The sequence below is a fragment of the Aethalodelphis obliquidens genome, unplaced genomic scaffold, assembly GCF_003676395.1.
Source record: "Aethalodelphis obliquidens isolate GAN/ISIS:26980383/991018 unplaced genomic scaffold, ASM367639v1 scaffold24, whole genome shotgun sequence".
In the NCBI taxonomy this organism is placed as follows: domain Eukaryota; kingdom Metazoa; phylum Chordata; class Mammalia; order Artiodactyla; family Delphinidae; genus Aethalodelphis; species Aethalodelphis obliquidens.
The window spans coordinates 1,745,797-1,765,866 of record NW_020837968.1 but is presented as its reverse complement, the minus strand read 5'-3'; the positions used below and the strand labels follow the sequence as shown (position 1 = coordinate 1,765,866).

Genomic DNA, 20,070 nt, shown 5'->3' with positions numbered 1-20,070 from the left:
TATTTATTTATTTATTTATTTTTATTTATTTTTTTTTTTGCGGTACGCGGGCCTCTCACTGCTGTGGCCTCTCCCATTGCGGAGCACAGGCTCCGGACGCGCAGGCCCAGCGGCCATGGCTCACGGGCCCAGCCGCTCCGCGGCATGAGGGATCTTCCCGGACCGGGGCACGAACCCGTGTCCCCTGCATCGGCAGGCGGACTCTCAACCACTGCGCCACCAGAGAAGCCCTGAAGATTTTATTTTTAATTAATTCCCCCAAAGAGATAAAAATCTCATTTTGTTCTTCTTTTTCCCTCATGCAGTAGATACACAATAATATAGACACACACATTTACCAATATGAAAATCTCTTCCACAATTATGACCTTACTACATCAACTGATCTGGAATAAAACTGAATACACACAATAGAATATTTATTAGTGATGATGTCGACAATAGTAATTTATAATTATGAGTTTAGGGCTAGTTATTTGAGTACTGATTATATGCCAAAACTGGGCTAAATATTGTGACTAGATTGTGTGGTGTGATCTTGGCAATGACCCTATCATTTGGCTATTACCACTATTTTCCAGAGACAAATCCCAAGGCTACAAACGTGTCATAGATTTATCCAGGTTCCAATCCTACAAAGTAGTAGAGCCTGTCTTCTTCATCATGGGGTGAGCCTCCCTCACTTGTCATGGAGGAGACTGTACCACACCAGGGCAGCATGGGTTCCACTGGATTCCCATCCGTGGGTTTGCCTTTGGATTCTGAGCCATTCAGCTGTGATTCCCACCCTTTCCATGCTGTTAAAGCAGTTTGACATAAGGGATGCTTTCTAAACAAGAATGGCTTTAAGTTTCTCTTACTGCACTCACTCAATGAAACTGAGCAGGATACTGCCTTTTGTTTTTCAGTCTCCTAGACCTTCCCTGAGTCCAAAGGGCAGATTCACTTACTAATTAGGGGAGTGAGGGAATGCAGAAAGAAGCAATTGTGCTCCATTTATAGCTATTATAAAATACTGGCTATATTCCCCCTGATATCCATATATCTTTATAGCTTATTTTATACCTATAGTTTCTCTTAATCCCCTAACCCTATATAGCCCCTCCCTCCTTCCCTCTCCCCACTGGCAACCACTAGCTTGTTCTCTATATCTGTAAGTCTGCTTCTTTTTATGTTATATTCACTAGTTTGTATAACCTTTAAAAATTGTGAATCACTGTATTGTATATCAAGTATACTTCAATAAAGAAAGGAAAAGAAAAGAAAAAAGGCAAGGAAAGAAAAGAAAAGGATAGTACAGCAATGGGGCCTGGTCGTGGTTCCTCCTTGGGGGACGTACAAAATATTTACATACATATCTCTGAGTTCTGTGGGAACTAAGGCTCCCACCCTGGTGGAGGATGGTAACTTCAGACAGAGCATAAACTCGTGGACCCAGACAGGTTGGAATGAGAAGGTTGATGATTGAGATTCCTGGAATACCACCTCCAACCAATCAGGTTGATGACTGAGATTCCTGGAATACCACCTCCAACCAATCAGAGGAGGGTAACACACCCTGCAGCCCCCTCCCCAAATTTTGCCTATAAAATGTCTTCCCCCAAAACCATCAGAGAGTTCAGGTCTTTAGAGCACTTGTTGCCCCGTTCTCCTTGCTTGGCCCTTCAATAAACCTTTCTCTGCTCCAAACTCTGACCTTTCAGTGTATTTGGCCTCACTGTGTGTTGGGCACAACAGTTATTTAATCTGTCTTAAACTCTGTTTCCTCATCTGGAAGCAGTGCCTAGCAACAAGGTAACTATGCCTATAAAGGGGCAGTGGCAAGGCTCTACCAACACAATGTATGTGACCAGCGTTGAAGATGGAAACCAACAGACAAGAGTACCTCACTCTGTGAGTACCTCACAGACAAGAAGTGACCTCACTCAACAGTACGTCATCCAGGAATCAGGACAGTGCCCGACGTAACAGGTAATCAAAATAAAATGAAGTGAAAGAAAAAAACTAACCAAAAAAAAAAATGTAAGCCATCCTTATCTCTATTTTATAAATATTATTACAAACAATAAAGATGGCATAGATTTAACACATTTTCTCACGTATAAGATTGGATCTTATTTTTTTCTCTTACATCGAACTCTCCCAGTACACTAGTATCAAGTACACCTGGAATGCAAAATCCATTTATCCCCACACTCAGCCTGGATACTGAGAAGAAAACCACACCTTTCTGTGCCCATAACATCACTTTGCAATAACACCACTGTCTTCCTTAGCGTTATTCTCATCTCTTCCTAATCCTAGTAAGTCCCCACATGAAAAGAGCCTCATTAAATACAATTCCCAACTCTTGATAAACTTTGACCTTCCTTTCCCCACTCCAAGACGTTGACAAAGCTCTCTTGAGTCTTAATTAGCTCTATCTGATTGCAGGCATTTTTTAGATTTGTGGGGAGAAAATTCATCTTTGGCTATTACAAAACCACTCTTATTTCTTAGGTGGACTTGAGTCTTTGACATGTCCAGGACAATTTTTTTTGGATCCCAGGTATATGTTTTTATTCATGGATGGCTCACTTGGTGTACAAATTTTGGAGACCTTTTATATAAAGTTGTGAAGAGCGGTGTTGGCTAGGAAGGCAAGGAACAAGGAGTTTTAAGCAAAGGCAGATGTTCTGTTATCCTAAAGATTCCAAAGGCATTTATGACAGCAGTCATGCATCTTAACAGGTGACAGGCAGGTGGATGGATGCTCATGGGATAGAAGAGCAAACAACTTTCAATTTTAATAAATATTTATAAACCAAAAAAAAAAAAAAGCTCTCTTGAGGTGACAGCCTCCCTTACATAAGCAATAAACTTGGCTTTGTCTCAGATTGTGAGCTTGTGTCTCATATTATCTCCTTTGGGAACTGACTTTCAACAAAGCCTACAAGTTTTCTAGGACTTTAAGGATTTATGAAAACTGCAAATTCCTATGTAAACGTAGATGTCTTGACATAGTACTCGTGATATTATCAATAATGGACATTATAAGTGAGTATATATACTCCTGTTGAGTTTAACTCTTTCATATATCATGCTTTCAATTTATGATTACCGATGATGGAACGAGATACCTCCATCATGTTCACTTGTGATATAAATGGTTCAAATCCATCAATCCATGCTTTTAAAAAATTATAAATTAAGATTTTAGCCCCCATATAGGAATTCAAAACAGCATTTTTATTTTTACTGTTTCATGGCATTTCTCTCTACATGTAGAAATTTTAGAGTTAGTCTTTCAACCCAAAAGGTTAAATGCAACTTACTTCATGATGTGAATTCTTACCTTTTCGAGCTTGGAAAGAGCAAGGGAGTAACAGTCTTTGGCTCTGAATTGCATGAATCTCATGTTGGCTGGGTGGGTAAGCTCTGTGATAATACTGAGACTGGAGAACAACCTGCATTTCAAAGAAACATTTGCATTACGCTAACAATCCAATATGGTATTTTTTAGAACAACATATTTATGAGTGAGTGATACCTAGCTGTAGGCATAAAACTACACGCAATTATAAGAGCAGGCCATGCCACATCACCTGTGCTGTGCAGTGCAAGAAAAATGAAACCCTCTTTCCCAAAGAATATTTTAACCAACATTTTAGCACCATAAGAAAAATAAATTCAGTAATTTGGCTTTTATTAGGCATTTTCTTGCCACACATTCATAAAGCTGATGGAAGAAGTTACCTCATGGATAATATTGAAATAGAAATTTGTAAGATGAATATCTGGATTGGCAAAAATTTCCTATGATGAGCTTATTGTTCATAATTGAGTTCTTTGATCTTCTATGGTTCCCTGTCCTCATAGTATGTGCTTTTAAATGCCAAATCCTGCTACAATGAACTTCTGAGAAGAGCAACTATTTTAACTGAAATAACAACTCATTGTAATGAATTGAGGTCATGGCTCAACTGATGGCATTGTTCTAGAAGGATCCTGAGACTGCCCACTTGCCCAGAGTTTTGCATTAGCGTTCTTTCCATTTACCTCCTCTCCCTCAAAAACACACGTGTGCAAGTGCACACATACCCATGCACATGCATGATTTCTCCCCCTCCGAAAAACCGGGCAAAATAAAACCACAGCAAACACCTTCTTATTGTCGCTGTGCTTGATGATCTGATCTCTAGCTGATGTCCGTGATCACTGGTAGCTGTCCTGGCTCAAATATTTTGAGATTCTCTGTGGCGGCCACATCACGTGATAATCAGCTTTGCTCTCCATACAATATGTCTTCAAACCCAGTTATGGCCACTTCAAATTCCTACCAGTAGCTGAACCCATGCCTTGAACTCAGGCACTAGAACTGACTGAAATATGCTGGCCAGAAACATCTGACTCGTGGCTCAGAAACAAATCAGCATCTCCAGCTGACCTCGCATTATCTGCGGGGTCCAGGAGTGAGGGCACTGTTACTCCATCTGCCTGAGCGCTTGGCTTGGTGTCTTAGAGAGGAAGCTGGGAGCCCTGACTCTGAACTCCAGAATGACGGATGCGATTACCCCTTTCCTCGGCTCTAACTCCCTAAAGCTGATGGATGGTTTGCTAGACCCTCTCCCTCCTCCCAGGGAGTGAGGGTCTGCCTGCAGGCTTGCTGGGCCTTCCCTGAGGGGCCCTCAGGTCAATTTCCAGGGGGCTTAGTCACCCTATCAGTTAAGACCTAAAAAATGCTTAAAAATGCTATATTTCAGAGTTATCTGTGAAAACTACATGTGCCCTCTTGGTTACATTGCTGGACTGGTATCGAGGCTTACCTAATCAAAGCCTTTGCAAACTACAGTATCATCAGGTGTTTCATGAGATCTACTCTTCGGAGGAACAGATATAGCCACACGGCCTCATCTCCATTTTGAGAGCAAATATTATTGTACTTTAAGTACAACAGGTAACTTGTAATAAGTTGGACTGAAATAATATCAGCAAAAGAACAATCAGAACATAATTTCTTTTGTCGACTTTTAATGTTAAAAGTATAATTTTATTGGGCTTCCCTGGTGGCGCAGTGGTTGAGAGTCCGCCTGCCGATGCAGGGGACACGGGTTCGTGCCCTGGTCCGGGAGGATCCCACATGCCGCTGAGCGGCTGGGCCCGTAAGCCATGGCTGCTGAGCCTGCGCGTCCGGAGCCTGTGCTCCGCAGCGGGAGAGGCCACAACAGTGAAAAGCCCGCATACCACACACACACACAAAAAAGAAATATCTTAAAAGAACAATGTCTCTAAAGATATTTACCATGATATAGTGTGTCAATTGGCTGTCAAAATAGAAACTAAAATGAATAAATAAGAGCAACATGGACGAATGAAGATAAAGCATGTAGTCTCATTTAGAGAATAAATGCCATATTCATGATCTGAGCTTCTAAAAAGGAAAATTAACTGACCTGAGGTTTTTCTCTTTGTCTTTTCACTTTTTTTTTTTTATCTTTTGGAAGGTTAAAGGTCCAAAACCCGATAATATCTAAAATTTACAGAGCATTATTCTTAGAGCTTTCCATGTATTGATTCATGTAATCTTCAGAACATCAGGTTAAGGACCTCCTTCTTTGGGGCTTCCATCTGCACCCCCTGTTCCCTGGGAGGAGTTGGGGACATATGGCTCACTCCTGACTCTGCCTTTTCAGTATCTCTGGGTGTGTGCTGGTCTGAGCCAGGCCATGAAGTGAGCCCAGCCCTACAGGGCAGGCCCAGTGGTTGTCTAGCAGGGCTCCTGATCAGGGTTCTCCACTACTGCCAGGCACCAACGCTACACAGTTCTGCCTAGCATGGGATCCCCAACTGCCTGACTTCTTTGGGTCTCGATAGTTTCCACTTGTTTAGGAAATCGAGAGAGTCACTTACCATTTCTTCAAATTCCAAAAACTACTCTATGATTTACTTACAATTATGTTTACAGTCGAAGAAACTGAGGCCCAGAAAAACCAAATAAAACGTTCAAGGTAACATTCTAGTAGGTAGCAGAGCCTGGTTCACACACAAACAGTCAGGGTCTAGAACACGAACCTGCCCCCCTCCCTATTTTAATAAATAGGTAGGTAGGAAAGGAAACTCAGATGACCCAAATAAAATAGTAAGTTATTAAGAATATCTAGTAACATGTTGGAGTTTCAGATATTACAAGTCAACTCTATTTTAAACTTTTGTAATCTCTACTTCTGTATCTATCCGGAAATAGGAGCTGTTAGATCATAACTTCATTATAGTTGTTTCAATTTACTGAGCACAATATTTAGTATCTAATTTAGCAAATAAATATCAAGTGTTTGCTGTTGGAGAGCTCTGGTCTCCAGGAGATAAAAAAGAAGTGGAACATGAAATTCCTGCCTTTATATTAGACTCTTATGATCTAATAAAGGAAACTACAAAAAATTCATAAATTATAAGGTTGTACATATTTTTCTAAGGATGATAAATGTGGATGACTGAAATCTGTGGTTCAAAATTAAATAGCTTTAAGATGCTAGTGAATGGATAGCTTGTGAGGAACATCTTGGAAGGTACTGAGATATATGGCCAGAGAAGGAATTTCTGAGGAAACAAAGAGTAAACAAATGAAAAATGTATCTCAACTTTTGGAAATTTTTATTTTCTTTGAGAAATATGGCTTTTATCTTTCACACATATTATTTTTCTAACTTTAGACAAATTTGTGACCACTTGAAATCTTTTGTTTATAATCCTTTTCTAACACATTACATCAAACAGAAATATATATATATGTAGCCAGATGTATTTGAGGTCTTAGTAAGAGTCAGTAATAAAATGACTGAGTGATCTAGTCATTGTATTTACGTGACTTCTAGAGTTGAAATTAGATAGGACAACAAAATTTACGTGATGTGTCATTTCTGTTCTATATAATTGAACCTACACCATTTATGTTAGTTTAAACTGCACCATTTATGTTAGTTTAAACTGAGAAACTGCACTAAGTCTGCCACCTAGTGAAAATCTAGAACTGAATAATACTTAAATAATGAAACATTTTATTGTAGTGCCCTTCGTATCTATAAAATATTACTTGTATTCAATTATAATACTTTATATTTGCAAATTTGGTTGTCTAATAGATTTAATTATATATCTTTAAAATACTAATACTGTAATCCATTTCTGAGCCTTAATATGACCTAAATACATTTTGAATATATAACATTTTAGAATTAAATGACCTCATAAGTCTCTTTTCCCTAGGTACTAGGATCATCATAAAGCAATATAGTAATTGAAATAATGTAGTTTGTTCTATTTTAAATTGTTCTACAATTACTTCTCTAGTTTAAGTTTTAAATGAGTTGTTTAATACTTTCCTTGTACATTGGAGCAAAACTTGCTATCCCAAAATGTCTTTGGCAGTTGAAATGGTTGTTTTTTATTCAAGACACATTTTGATGGGCCAATTTACTCGGTGACGTAAGTATAATTGTGTAAAATATCTATGGAATTGTCATCTGCTTGAATTAATTCATTTAATAAATAATTTTGACATGCCCAGGTACGTTAACCAACACAAAGATGAAAACCATACCATATACTTCATTTCAGAGACTGGGAGAACTCTGAGACTAGCTTTCCTGTATATATTAAAGCAAAACAAACAAACATCAGAACATACAAATCTGAAAATTATCTACAATATTTTAATAAAAATATTACTTAGTGAGCTAGTGTGTTACACTATAAATTTTGATCTGTGGTGGCTGGGAATGATGTTTCTGAATAACAAAGGGTGTATATTATTATGAAAGGTATAGAAACACACTTAGATGCATGAGCCCCCAGTTTTAGACTATGATTGAATATTGGCACTAAAACAAACATGAACATATTTTTTCACAAATGTTTTTAAAACACTTTAGATCTGAGTCTGGGGTAGTAGTAATAAATGACAGTATAATAAATATCAGATATCTCCTGCATTTAAAATTTTAATCCATGTAAACCGAACAAAATATTAAAATTTTTGCACTGTATAAAAAAAATCACTCTTGCATTGATACGTATTCGGTATCAATGTTTTGAATTACATCATTTCCCAAGTGCCTATGTGTGTTATTTCTTCAGTAAGACTATGACTATTTTGCCAAGCTAGAGACAATATTCCTTTTTTATTTTTAACTTGACATTTATGCTCTTATAGTCCTTACAATTCAAAAGTCTTCTAACTGGTCGGTTTTCACCCACTCTCACTTTTCCCCAAACCATTCTTCACACTGTAGCTAAAATAATATTTTAAACTTTCCTATCTTTCAATGATTTCCTCTTATTCTTAAAATAAAGGGCAACTTACTGAAGCGTTCTTCAAAGCCATGAATAGTCTGGCTTCTGGTTTCCATCTCAGCCTCTGGCGTACCTTCCTCTGGCTCTGCTCCAAGTCCTTGGATGTTCAGTACCTAGCGCCTTGGTATTTGCTGCCCCCCTGTGGAATGCTCTGTTCATCTTTTAAGCCCACTTACTGCCTTTATCTTTTTAGTAAAAGACCAGTTCCTCAGGGAGAGGCATTCCTTCACCCACTGGACTAGATCACATATATTCTTCTATTTTCTTTCAGTAGTTGCCAAATTTATAATCCTCTAGCTAAGTCCTTAAATGACTTGCTTAATACTTTCCTTGGATAGTACAGCAAAACTTCCTACCCCAAAATGTCTTGGGCATTTGAAGTGGTTGCTTTTCATTCAAAGCACATTTTGATGTGCTTATTTAAATTTAATTTAGATACTAATACTCGTTCATAAAAATGTGAAAACGTTCAATATTTTCCGAATGTATCGAGCGCCTTGTTAGGTAAAACTTTAGCAAGAGAAACTTAAATTTGAAAGTGAGGACCTGCTTTTCTTATTTTATTTTATTATTTTTTTTTTTTTTTTCGGTACGCGGGCCTCTCACTGTTGTGGCCTCTCCCGTTGCGGAGCACAGGCTCCGGACGTGCAGGCTCAGCGGCCATGGCTCACGGGCCCAGCCGCTCCGCGGCATGTGGGATCTTCCCGGACCGGGGCACGAACCCGTGTCCCCTGCATCGGCAGGTGGACTCTCAACCACTGCGCCACCAGGGAAGCCCCCTGCTTTTCTTTTAATTTAGAAATCAGACAGGGGATCTTTGTGCTAGGGAGACTCACTTGAGTGTTTCTCTTAGAAGTGTAAGGAAAGGTGCTTAGACAGGTAGGAGAGAGAGTTTAACAGGCTCTAACCTGACAAAGACCTTATCTGCCAATGTCTTCTGTGCTCTGAAATGCTCTCTGGGGGAGGTGGTGGGCCAGCTGCAAAGGATTCACAGTCTCTTCTGAGCAAAGTAGTGGAGCCATTCCCTTCCTCAGGGGGTCTGGAACCTCTGGGCTAGAGGTCATCCCAGAGGAAGTTTGCTGCTTTATGGGGCCACTAAGAACCCATAAAGGAAAACTCACCTTGCGAGAAAGAACACATCTGGGTAAGGACCCACTTAGGTCCTTCTGGAGAGGCAGCTCATGCTGGCACAAAGCACGGCTGGAGGTTCCTCTTGGTCCAGCCATCCTAGCACACACTTCAGAGTGCTCACTAAATGAGCATTAAAACTCTGGACACCATGCTCTGGGCTTTGGACGTTAAAGATGAATCACTTCCTGGGTAGTTCTCTGGGGCCAAACCAGCAAATAGGTAATTGCCACACAAGGTGGATGAAGACACATTAAACTGTGTTTTCCAGCTTTCAATCACAAAACTATGTCACAGATGCAATTGCAGACGGAAAGGAATTCTCCCCATGCCCCCAAGGCTCCCCTAACTTCTCCTCCCCTTTCCACCTCCCATGCACATAAACACTGCCAGTGAATTAAGGAGCTTCTGTTTGCCTTTGGTCTTTGGGGACTAACTTTTAAGGTCCTTGAACAATTCGGGGAGAAGAGAGCCCTGTTGAGTAAAGCTGTGGGTCCTAGTAAGCTGGGCAGGTAGGGGCTCAAACGATCAATCTGAGCTTCTGAATAACAAATTTAACCTTACTTCAGACTGGTCATACCAGTTACATCAATAGGTTGTGAACTAGAGCACTCTTACTTTCATTTCATACTTGAATTCCATCTCATTCTTGTCTCCTGGGCTCTAATGTAAGCACAGATTGAAGACTTCTCTAACACATTCCTTCACAGTTTTAGAAGCAAAAAATGTAAAAGTCAAAAAACCCCACGTCCAAACAGAATGTCAAAATAATCAAGTTAAAATGGCATGGCCCAAACAGCTAAACAGTCAGAAATGCTAGCATAAAATGTAGCATCACCCCATATAAAGTAACAGTATACAGTACTCTTTATCTGCCTAGTACCATCCAGATACTATGGAGATCACAAGATTTGATTGTCTCCTAGAAATAAATAAGCCAAAGAAAATATTGCATCTAAATTCTTGCCCCAATTTTCTAACTAGTAAAGTAACCATAATGTCTGCTTACACACTTTCATGACCACGATATTTTAGAAACTGCAACTTGAGGACACTGCCAATTATTATCTGCCTATTATGTGCCTGGCGCTGCTGAGTGCTTCTCAGAAATCATCTCACTTAGTCCTTTCAGCAACCTTGCTTGGCAGGATGATGCAATAGTGTGGGCACATTCAGGCTGCCTAGATTAAAATGAACTTAATGTTAGACTTTGGGACACTTCTGATTTAAATCCTAAGCTCCATCAATACCAGCTGCATGACTCTTAAGATAGTTCTCACTTTACGTTAAAATGCTTCAGCATAAACAGTGTGATAGGTTCAAGGTTTGGTTTAAGAGAAACTCCAGGTGCAGCTAAGCATTCTATTTCACCACCCGGGGTGGCACAGTTTGTTTTTGTAATAAGAGTACACATCCCAGAATTGAAATGACTTCTGTTAGCCAGACTTCTATCAACACCCCAGCCTTACTAGTTAGCCAGTAAGAAATTGGCTCTCGTTTGAGGAATGAATGATGGTCATAAAGATGCAAGGATTGGCTGAGATCTTTTAGACCTACTATTGTTGAAATAATTTCTAGGCCCAAGATGGAGTGGCTCCTGCCCTGGGTGCCACATCAGCAAACCAAAACCTAAACCTTCCTGTTCCTGTAAATGTCCCACTTGACCAGATATAGATTATAGTCAAGTCAGCCAACCCCCAAATGCCAAGCCAACTCTGGGCTCTGTACTTGTATCCTTGTTCCTTATTCATTTCCTATTTTTTTTCTCTTCCTTGTTTCTTATTCTTTAAGCTATAAAAACTTTCTGCCTCTCACCCCAGTTTGGAGTTCTCTGTACCCTTGGCAATGCAGACTGTCCACTTCATGAAGTGTTAAAGTTTGTTTGTATTACCTAAGTTGTGTTCTTTAATCATGTTTAACACTATTTACTCTTGCATACTCGATGTGTAAGAATCTAGTTGCCTTGGAGATGGGGCCCTAGGCTTTTCTCCTGAATAAATAGTCTGCTATCCACCCACTGTGACTGGACTTCTGGGTGCCTGACGCTTACTTATAAGAGTAACTGGATCCTCTCTCTGGAGTGCTGTCATCTGCCTCTAGGAAATTTCATGCAAGCTGGTGGGTAGAAAATCTGAAAGGACAGAAAACTGGGAGTAGGAGGAAGACAGAAAAAGGAAACAGAGTTGAGATCTGTGTTAGCCCATAGTAGATAATCAGTAATTGGCTGTTTAGGGTTTCAGCACAGGACTGTTTGTCATGACTGATCTTGGAGTTTAATCCAGGTAAAGAGGGAAGAGAGCCCTCAGGTGACTAAGGACAGTAGAATCAGTGGACAGTAGATTCCAGCAGAAAAGGACTGTTCGGAGTGGGGGATATGGGAAGCAATGAGGTAGAAAATAAGTAGTAGTGCTCAGAGAGTTGAATGAAATTCAGAATATGGCGGGGAGGAACTATTGGTATTCTAATGACCACGAGAATAGGTGGCTACGGTCAGACATCGAAAGGACCATCTGGGTAGGATTTTTGAAAACATCAAGAATTATGGTAGAAGCAGGGTTGGCAAGAGTCACAGTGAATCAAGAAATGAAACCTTCAAAGAATGTGGCAGAGTGACCTCAAGGGTGATATCTGACTGACTGCACCGATAAAATGAAACTACCAAGTCTGTACGATTTGGGTCATTTATCTACATAAATGGTATTCCATATACCATAGGGACCCACTTGTATCTGACTGACTCTTTTATTACGTAAGACTAGCCTAGTTTAGCATGCCTAGATTAACAGCTGATGAATTACTCCATAAAAAAGTTTCATAGATTTTTTAAAGTTTATTTTAAATATTACCATATTTTTAAAAATAGAAGTATAGTTGATTCACAATGTTGTGTTAGTTTCAGGTGTACAGCACAGTGATTCAGTTACACATACATATATATATATATATATATATATATATATATTCTTTTTCAGACTCTTTTCCCTTATAGGTTATTACAAAATATTGAGTAGAGTTCCCTGTGCTATACAGTAAGTCCTTGTTGGTTATCTATTTTATATATAGTCGTGTGTATATGTTAATCCCAATCTCATAGTTTATCCCTCCCCTCCTTTTCCCCTTTGGTAACCATAAGTTTGTTTTCTATATCTGTGGGTCTACCATAATTTTTTTTTCCTGAAAAATATTGTTATATACTTAGAAAAATGATAATGCCTTTACAGACACAGGAAAAGAGAGAACAAAATCTGGGTATTTCATAGTTCTTCTCAAATTTCTGCTTGAAAGTATTCAGTCTAGATGTTTTTATGAGCCATACAAATTGCATAATTTCTAAAATGTTCTGCTGAAGATAGGTAACCTTAATAGTGAAAAGATCCAAAATCACTCATTCACTCATCCAGTCATTCTTTCAATATGTGATGCCTCCTCCACCAGGTACTCAGTGAAGGCGGCCTTCCCACCACCAGCAACCACATGTGCAGCTGCCCTTAGTTATTCTGGTCATCTAGTTCATTGAAAAAGATTAATTAGAGCCTTTGCACCTCTCAGTAAGATGGGAGTTTATTATTCTCTTGAAATAAAAATAATTCATTCAGAGAATATGTCAAACCAATAGAACTGTCACCATAAGAGAAATAAACTCACAATAAGCTGAAAATTAAAATGGCACGTTTAATCAAAAAGACCAGGATCCTCTCCTGTTAAAACTATAATTAGCTTTTGCCAAGCATGGAATCAAAAAGTATGATTTCACTTTATTCATTGGCTATAAATCTCATCTATCTGAATTCATTTTCCACCCTGTGGTTTCCTTTTTCATTCTCTAGAGAAAAAAGAATGCTTATATATATGTCATATTTTCAACATGTGCTATGCTACCTTTAAATGTACTATTTACATAGCTCAATGACTAGTTAGCTATATTCTAAATGAACTGCCCATTACAGTAACTTTAGAGGGTGTATTACTCCTTCTGGAACAGGAGGAGATTCTAATGCAAGTTAGGGTAGATTTTTCCAATTGCTGTGACAGATTCTTTACATACCTGATTTCCTGTCCTCACACTGACACTGTAAGAAGGGTTAATTATTCTCCACATGCATTTTATAGATGAGGGAAACTGAATTTCAATGAGGTTAAGAAACATACTCAAAGTCACAGTAATTTTCTGCGGGAACCTCTGGGATAGAGATCATGTCAGATGAAGTTTGTTGCTATATTGTTCCAAGGTCTGTAGCTTTTCCACTCTGCCCCACGTAAGTGATAAGTCTATGGCTAATAATTATAGTAGCTAACATTTATTGAGAAATTGAAAACGACCAGGCAGGTACTAAGGCATTATATGTTCTTAAATCTCCAACAACCTTGTGATTAAGACATCAAGGTTTAGAGAAGGAAAGTAATTTGCCTAAGATCATATAATAAATAGTCAACTTAAGTGAGACACACAACTTGGCTCTCTCTCCTGAATTCTGACCTCAAACTATAAGCAGATAACTATCCTCAATATATGGTTTACTACAATACAAAGGTATGAAGTGAGGGGAGATAAAGATAGAGTTCAGATTGCTTTATTCACTTTCATAATTTGGTAGCTCAGATATTTCCTTTAGACTTCTGCAAAATTCATAAAACTGAAATAATGATCTTTTAGTTATTTAAATTTTAAGATGATTTTAGGAAGAATCATTCCAAGTGACGCCGATGTCTTGATTTATTGGCAGTTTTGACTTTGCTCACAGCATGCACTTTTCTCTGGTCAGTATTGCTCATTCTTACGCAAAGATGACCCTAACGGGAATTCCTACCAGGATGGGTTTAATTATTGAAAGACAGGAAGTGTCTTTCATGAGGAAGTGAGGATAACATTGTGACTTGGCTCCTAACATGGGTATATTAGCCTTGCGATCTTTTCTTCCTGGTTATTCAGTATGTAAATGCATACCTTTGGCTACTGCTGGGCATAAAACCAAAATTAAACATGCGTGGTTTGGCAAAAATCATGACTGCTACTGCACACAGCTTTTTAGAATTTCTTAAACTATACGAAAAAACAAATGCATTATTCTTTTTATTTTTAAAAGAACTGCTGACCTGATGTTAAAAAGTAAACTTCACACAGTACCAGCCATACATTAGGTCCTAAATAAGTATTTGTTTTATGATGAAAGGAATAAACATAACTGCAGTATAAATGTCTCATGTTCATTCTTTATACACAGAGTCATATATCTCATAGATGTTTAAGGGCTGGGTTATCCAGACATTTACCTGAAAAGGGTCTGCACGTTTACAATCGTTTTGGCATCTGCCATGTAGTCTTCCTCGGCACTCATGGTGCTTTCTTTGTCCACAACCACCATGTTGGCAGCGAAAGTCACTCCACACCTGAGTAAATCGTCTAGACTTTGATAAAAACCAACAGAGAAAAATGAACTTTCAATAAATCTCAGTACTAGGATGGTGCTAAAACTTGCTTACACCCCTGCGCTTATAGGTGTATAGGTTGCCCTTATACGTGGCTTTCACAGAGTGGACACTGGTAGATGTTATGGGAACTAATATAAGACAATATTCTCTACTGATATGAAGTAAATTGTATTTGGGGTTTCTTTATGTTTCATTAGATCTCAACCATTTCAAAGCACGCGTTAAGGATCTTTATTTAATAATACTTATTAATTTTATAAATAAAACATGGAAACACCCATTTTACAATCAAATAGAATTAGAACATGTTAGAGCCCTGTTTTTACAATTAGCACATTATTTCAAAGACACGACATTCACATTTTTTATCCCTGAGGCACTTTTGGTAAGAATAGAAATGAACACATATTAATTTAGATGGTCAAGCCTAATAAAGAAATATATTTATTAAAAATAATTATTTTTAAATGTCTATTATTTATTTGTGTAAAGCTATGTGTTATAGATTGGTTCTACACAGCCAAGAGCATGTAAAATATATAAATATCGGATGCATTCAAGCCTACCTTCTAGCCACTTTTGAGCAAGTGATTGAATGAAGTAATTTTGTTGGTTGCGGGAAATAATTGCTAAACTAGGACACAAGTTCCTATGAGTTACCACAGAGTCAGTCTTCTCCCCTATCACTGATAAAAATTTTACCTCACACTGAATTTAAAAACAATGTTACCATAAAAGCTGAATTAAGAAAACCATTATCTCATTGCCTTTGCTTCATACAAACTATAAAAATAGGACTGAACTGGATAAGGGAGATTGTATCAAAACTTGAATGAGTGCAAGAGTATTCTAGGTTCAGGACTGATTGAAGATAGATAAGGAGAATTGGGCTAATTGATTTCTACATCTTTTGATTTAAAATGAGAAGTGTAAAACTTAAAGAACAGTAGCTCTTTTTAGCTTCTTAAATGGAAGAGTCAGTTCCCCAAGGATCTTCTCCAAGTGCATGATCACTTGAATTAGTCATCTCACTAATTCACTAGAAGGAATTTTCCTTTTATGGGAAGGCAAGAGGCAGGATTTCTTACTCTTTTATATGGCGAGAGAGTATTACCAAAGCTTTGAGTCAAAGATCCCCAGGAGTAGTCCAGAAAAAAATATTTCGCTTGAATCAGGCACAGTGTTCTGTGGCAGGGATTTTATGGCTAAAACTGTGGAAACAGAATGTTACTCCAAATAAATTTCCTATGGTGAGAGGGGCCAGGACCATAACATCCAATCAATATGATGACCAAGTTTAAATCTCTAGGAACACTTTACTAGGGTATTCCTTTTAGCTAGGAAATTCATAATTATTCTTACATCTATTAAAATACATTTTTTAAAAAGAAAAAAGTAGGTGGAAAATGAATGTGATATGGTCCCTTATGTACCATAAAAATGATGCCTAAATCTTATGTCTTCACCAACCTTATTTTAGTGGTAATCCACTTTCTCATATTTCATTTCTTACAATCTTTACTTCCCTGATTAAAAAATTATAATTTTCTATATAGGAAAAGGGAAAGATAAGGTGGTAGAAGGTAAGCTTGACTGAAAAAAGATACACAAATAGAAGTGATAATAAAATATGAATATTTCATCAGCAATAAATCAATGAAGTTGAGACTTAACAAAAAACTTAGCTATGAGAATTCCTTTACTAATTAGTCACTAACTACCTAAACCTGTATATATCAGTTAATTCCATACTCAAAATATTGGCCGTTGTAGTTGACACATAACTTTGGCAAATGATTTTAGTAATTATTATTAAATATGAGTTTAAATCTAAAGAAATCTATAGAATCTATAGAAAATATATAAAATTGGAATGGCATTTCTGAACCACGTAGAAACTTTTTTGTTCTTCATGTTTTAACTTTAAATTATTTATATTCATTTAATATTGTATTGTATTCTTTCTTTCCTTTTTTTATTTGGCTACCGATTTATTCTTATAATTCTGTGTCTACCATAATTTCTCCCCACTATCTTATCTACAAAGCCACTGCCCATTTTTTCTTTAGCACTATTGCTTTACGCAGTTTGGTCACCAGATGGTGGCCCAAGAAAAAAGTCAACATGGATGAAAAACAGTTACAGATCATCTAACTGACATTGCCCCTCTTTCTACCTTTCTCTGACTTCCTTTTCAAAGAGAACCAGAATGTAAAGGAATGAATATAGGTGAATGTTTGTGAGTGTGTTCTAATTCATTCATGATTTTCTTTGCTTATTTATGTTTAAGGAAAATTTCAAACATAAGCAGAAGAGAATACTATATACTGAACCTCCTGTACCAATCACCCAGCTTCAATAATTAGCAACTTGTAGTCAATCTTGTTTCATCTCTAATCCCAGGGATTTGATCCTTTCCATTCTTCTTTTCCTCCCCGTAAATACTTTTATAGATGGAGAATTCATTATATAGTTTACATCAAAGAAGACAGATGAGAGGTTTATTTTATATCTTATAAATATAATGTTCTAATGAATTTTAATAGAATACTCTCACAACAAAGAAACATTACTATTAATAAAATATGGATTGATTTCATTTTCATGGATTTAAATAATAGTTTTAGTACATCTACATTTTAGTTAGTTGGTTAGTATTATGCAACTGATAACATAAATTATATTAATGTAGAATGGAAGCTAAATATATGTTAATCTGTTTGGCCTTTAATGTGTCCACAGCCAATAAACACTGTCAAAGTTACAAAGCTTTGTTTTTCAGCATCTACAAGATGAAATGTAAGCATGAAAGTTCTCAGTGGATAACTTTTAGCATTTTATTTGGAATGTTTTGGGCTGATTTTTTTTAGAATGGAAAATTAACACATTTTATAAGCATACTAGTTTTCTGATCTTGTAGTTTTTGTATTTGTTATAATGTCATCTTTATGCATATAACAATTTGTATTCTAAAACTGAAGCATTGCACACATTTGACCTTTAATTAACAAATTTGGAAGACTCTGATATGTTACCAGAATAGACTGTCAAGGAAATGCTCCAATTAATAAATCTGATTTAAAATGAGCATTTCCAAATTATTTTGAAGGTTTCCAGAAGTTATGATAATGATACCAATGCATCACAATGTTGAAATTCTAGGTTTTCTCTACAAAGATGTTAACAGTAATAAAGTTACTGCTATAGATGACACAAAACTGGAATAGCTTTAGAAAGGGAACAAAATTGACATGCAACAAGATTTGTTTTAATTCAACAACAGATTACTGCTTAGGAAGTTTGAATGCAAGATGTATAACATGAGAACATAAGCTCCACATGCAATAAACATATTTTCAACACTGAAATGGCAAATTACACTCATCATGCAACACAGGGGTGCAGCACATGACAAACCACAGGACACCACACTAGTTAGTGTGCCAAAGATTTTGTCACCTACTTGTCAATAGAGCCCACCATGTAGTAAACCATTGGAAACCAACAGATTGCATCCAGAAAATGCATATCTGGCCTAAGTAGCAGATGGGTTACAAAATGAAACACAATGTCACAACAGTGGCAGCACTTCTAGGGAAAGGAAGTAAGTTGACTTAGTTTTCATTTCCAAAACTAAACATTGTTGACAAGATTAATTTTAAGTGCCTTTTCTCTTAACATTAATTTTAAAATGTCATTTGCACTTGTTATGAATAATACAATGCGCTCACAATGATAAAAACAAGTTGTATTTCTGTTTTCTAAATCAGAAACATTATGGCATTATTCTACAAAAACACTGAATTGATACTCTTATAACTAAAAAGTCTTGTCAGTGAGTTTAAAATTATTCATGATGAGAGAGTCTTGTAAAATGGGGAACTGATGATTTTATTAAAACATAAGGAACTAAATTATCATGCCTATTAAGAGCAATTTTCTCTAAGGGATATACAGAATCACAACATGTCCCTTAATATATCAACATATCAATAAATAAATATGTACCCATCAATATATATATATATATATAATATAAAATTAAAATTAAAGTAATTCACCTTTTACATTACTGATTTCCTCAATATATATTGTTGAGCAAATGTGTACTGCAACTGAAATCTTTACTCTTTTTGCATATTTGGGGAAAGAATCATGAACCTGGAAGCTTCCTTAGAAATTACCTAATCTACTTATTCATTTTGTAATTCTTTGAATTTGTATTCATTTTGAATTATTAATTCTTTCATGCATCTATTCCCTCAGCATATATGTATCCAAAAAGTTTTATCTAACAGACATTTTGGTATCTGCAGGTGTATGCAAAAAGAATATGTTGTTAACTTGTACTGTAAGAAATAGAGCTTTTGGAACACATAAGTAAAAGCACAAAATTACAATACGTTGTAATCTGAAAAAATAAGGAATAGGTTGCACTCAGGAGACAGAGTTCAGGATCATTTCACAGAGGAAATATTTAATTTGGATTTGAAGAACGAGTAGGATTTGGCTCAGTAAAGGAGAAGCAAAGGGAACCTCTAGGCAAAGGGAAGTACAGCCCCTGCAATATCCCAGGTGCTTCTCCCACCCTGAAGAAGTCTTGTCCTCCCTGATTTATTTTCTTCCTGTTGATCTTACTCATCTTTCTCCACTCTAAAGAAAAATAATGCTCAGTGCAGTGAAGCATTAAAAGAAAACTTCCAAAGACTATCCCTGTTGATCACATTCCTACCATCAATAAATTACTTCCTAACCATTTTAAGTGGCCCCATATTACTACATATTATATATGTACCACAATTCATTTTAAAAATCCTCAATTATTTCATTTATGTTATTTTCACTTTTGTGCTATTAATTACTGGAGTTTCAAGCTATTTCCAATATCCTGCTATTATAAATGTTACTCGTCTGGACATTTTTGGATGACTCTTTTTCTAGCATTTGTTTTTATCATTGACCCCAAAACATTCATAAAACTTTTCACGTTAGTGAATCACAGGTTACAAATATTTTTAAAGCTTATGCTGTAGGTTGTTTTCAACAAACATAATCATATACAGTCCCAGTAGTGGTCATGGCTAGTGCCTGCCAGTTCTTCTCTTTCTGGGCACTGCTCAGAGGGGGTATTCTCACTGCTGACTCAAGACCCTCCATGTCTCTTACCCACCTCGTGATTATAGA

General features: G+C 37.0%; 1 protein-coding gene across 1 annotated transcript in view; it reads right to left on the bottom strand.

Moving 5' to 3' along the window:
- The window catches only part of KCNT2 (potassium sodium-activated channel subfamily T member 2), a 281,133-nt gene that overhangs the window by 55,863 nt on the left and 205,200 nt on the right, over positions 1–20,070 (bottom strand). Inside the window, exons 21-22 of the mRNA XM_027122465.1 lie at positions 14,728–14,862; positions 3,335–3,446 (exon numbers count right to left, since the gene is read on the bottom strand). Coding sequence (XP_026978266.1) covers positions 3,335–3,446; positions 14,728–14,862 — 247 coding nt within the window. The remainder of the gene's footprint in view (positions 1–3,334; positions 3,447–14,727; positions 14,863–20,070) is intronic.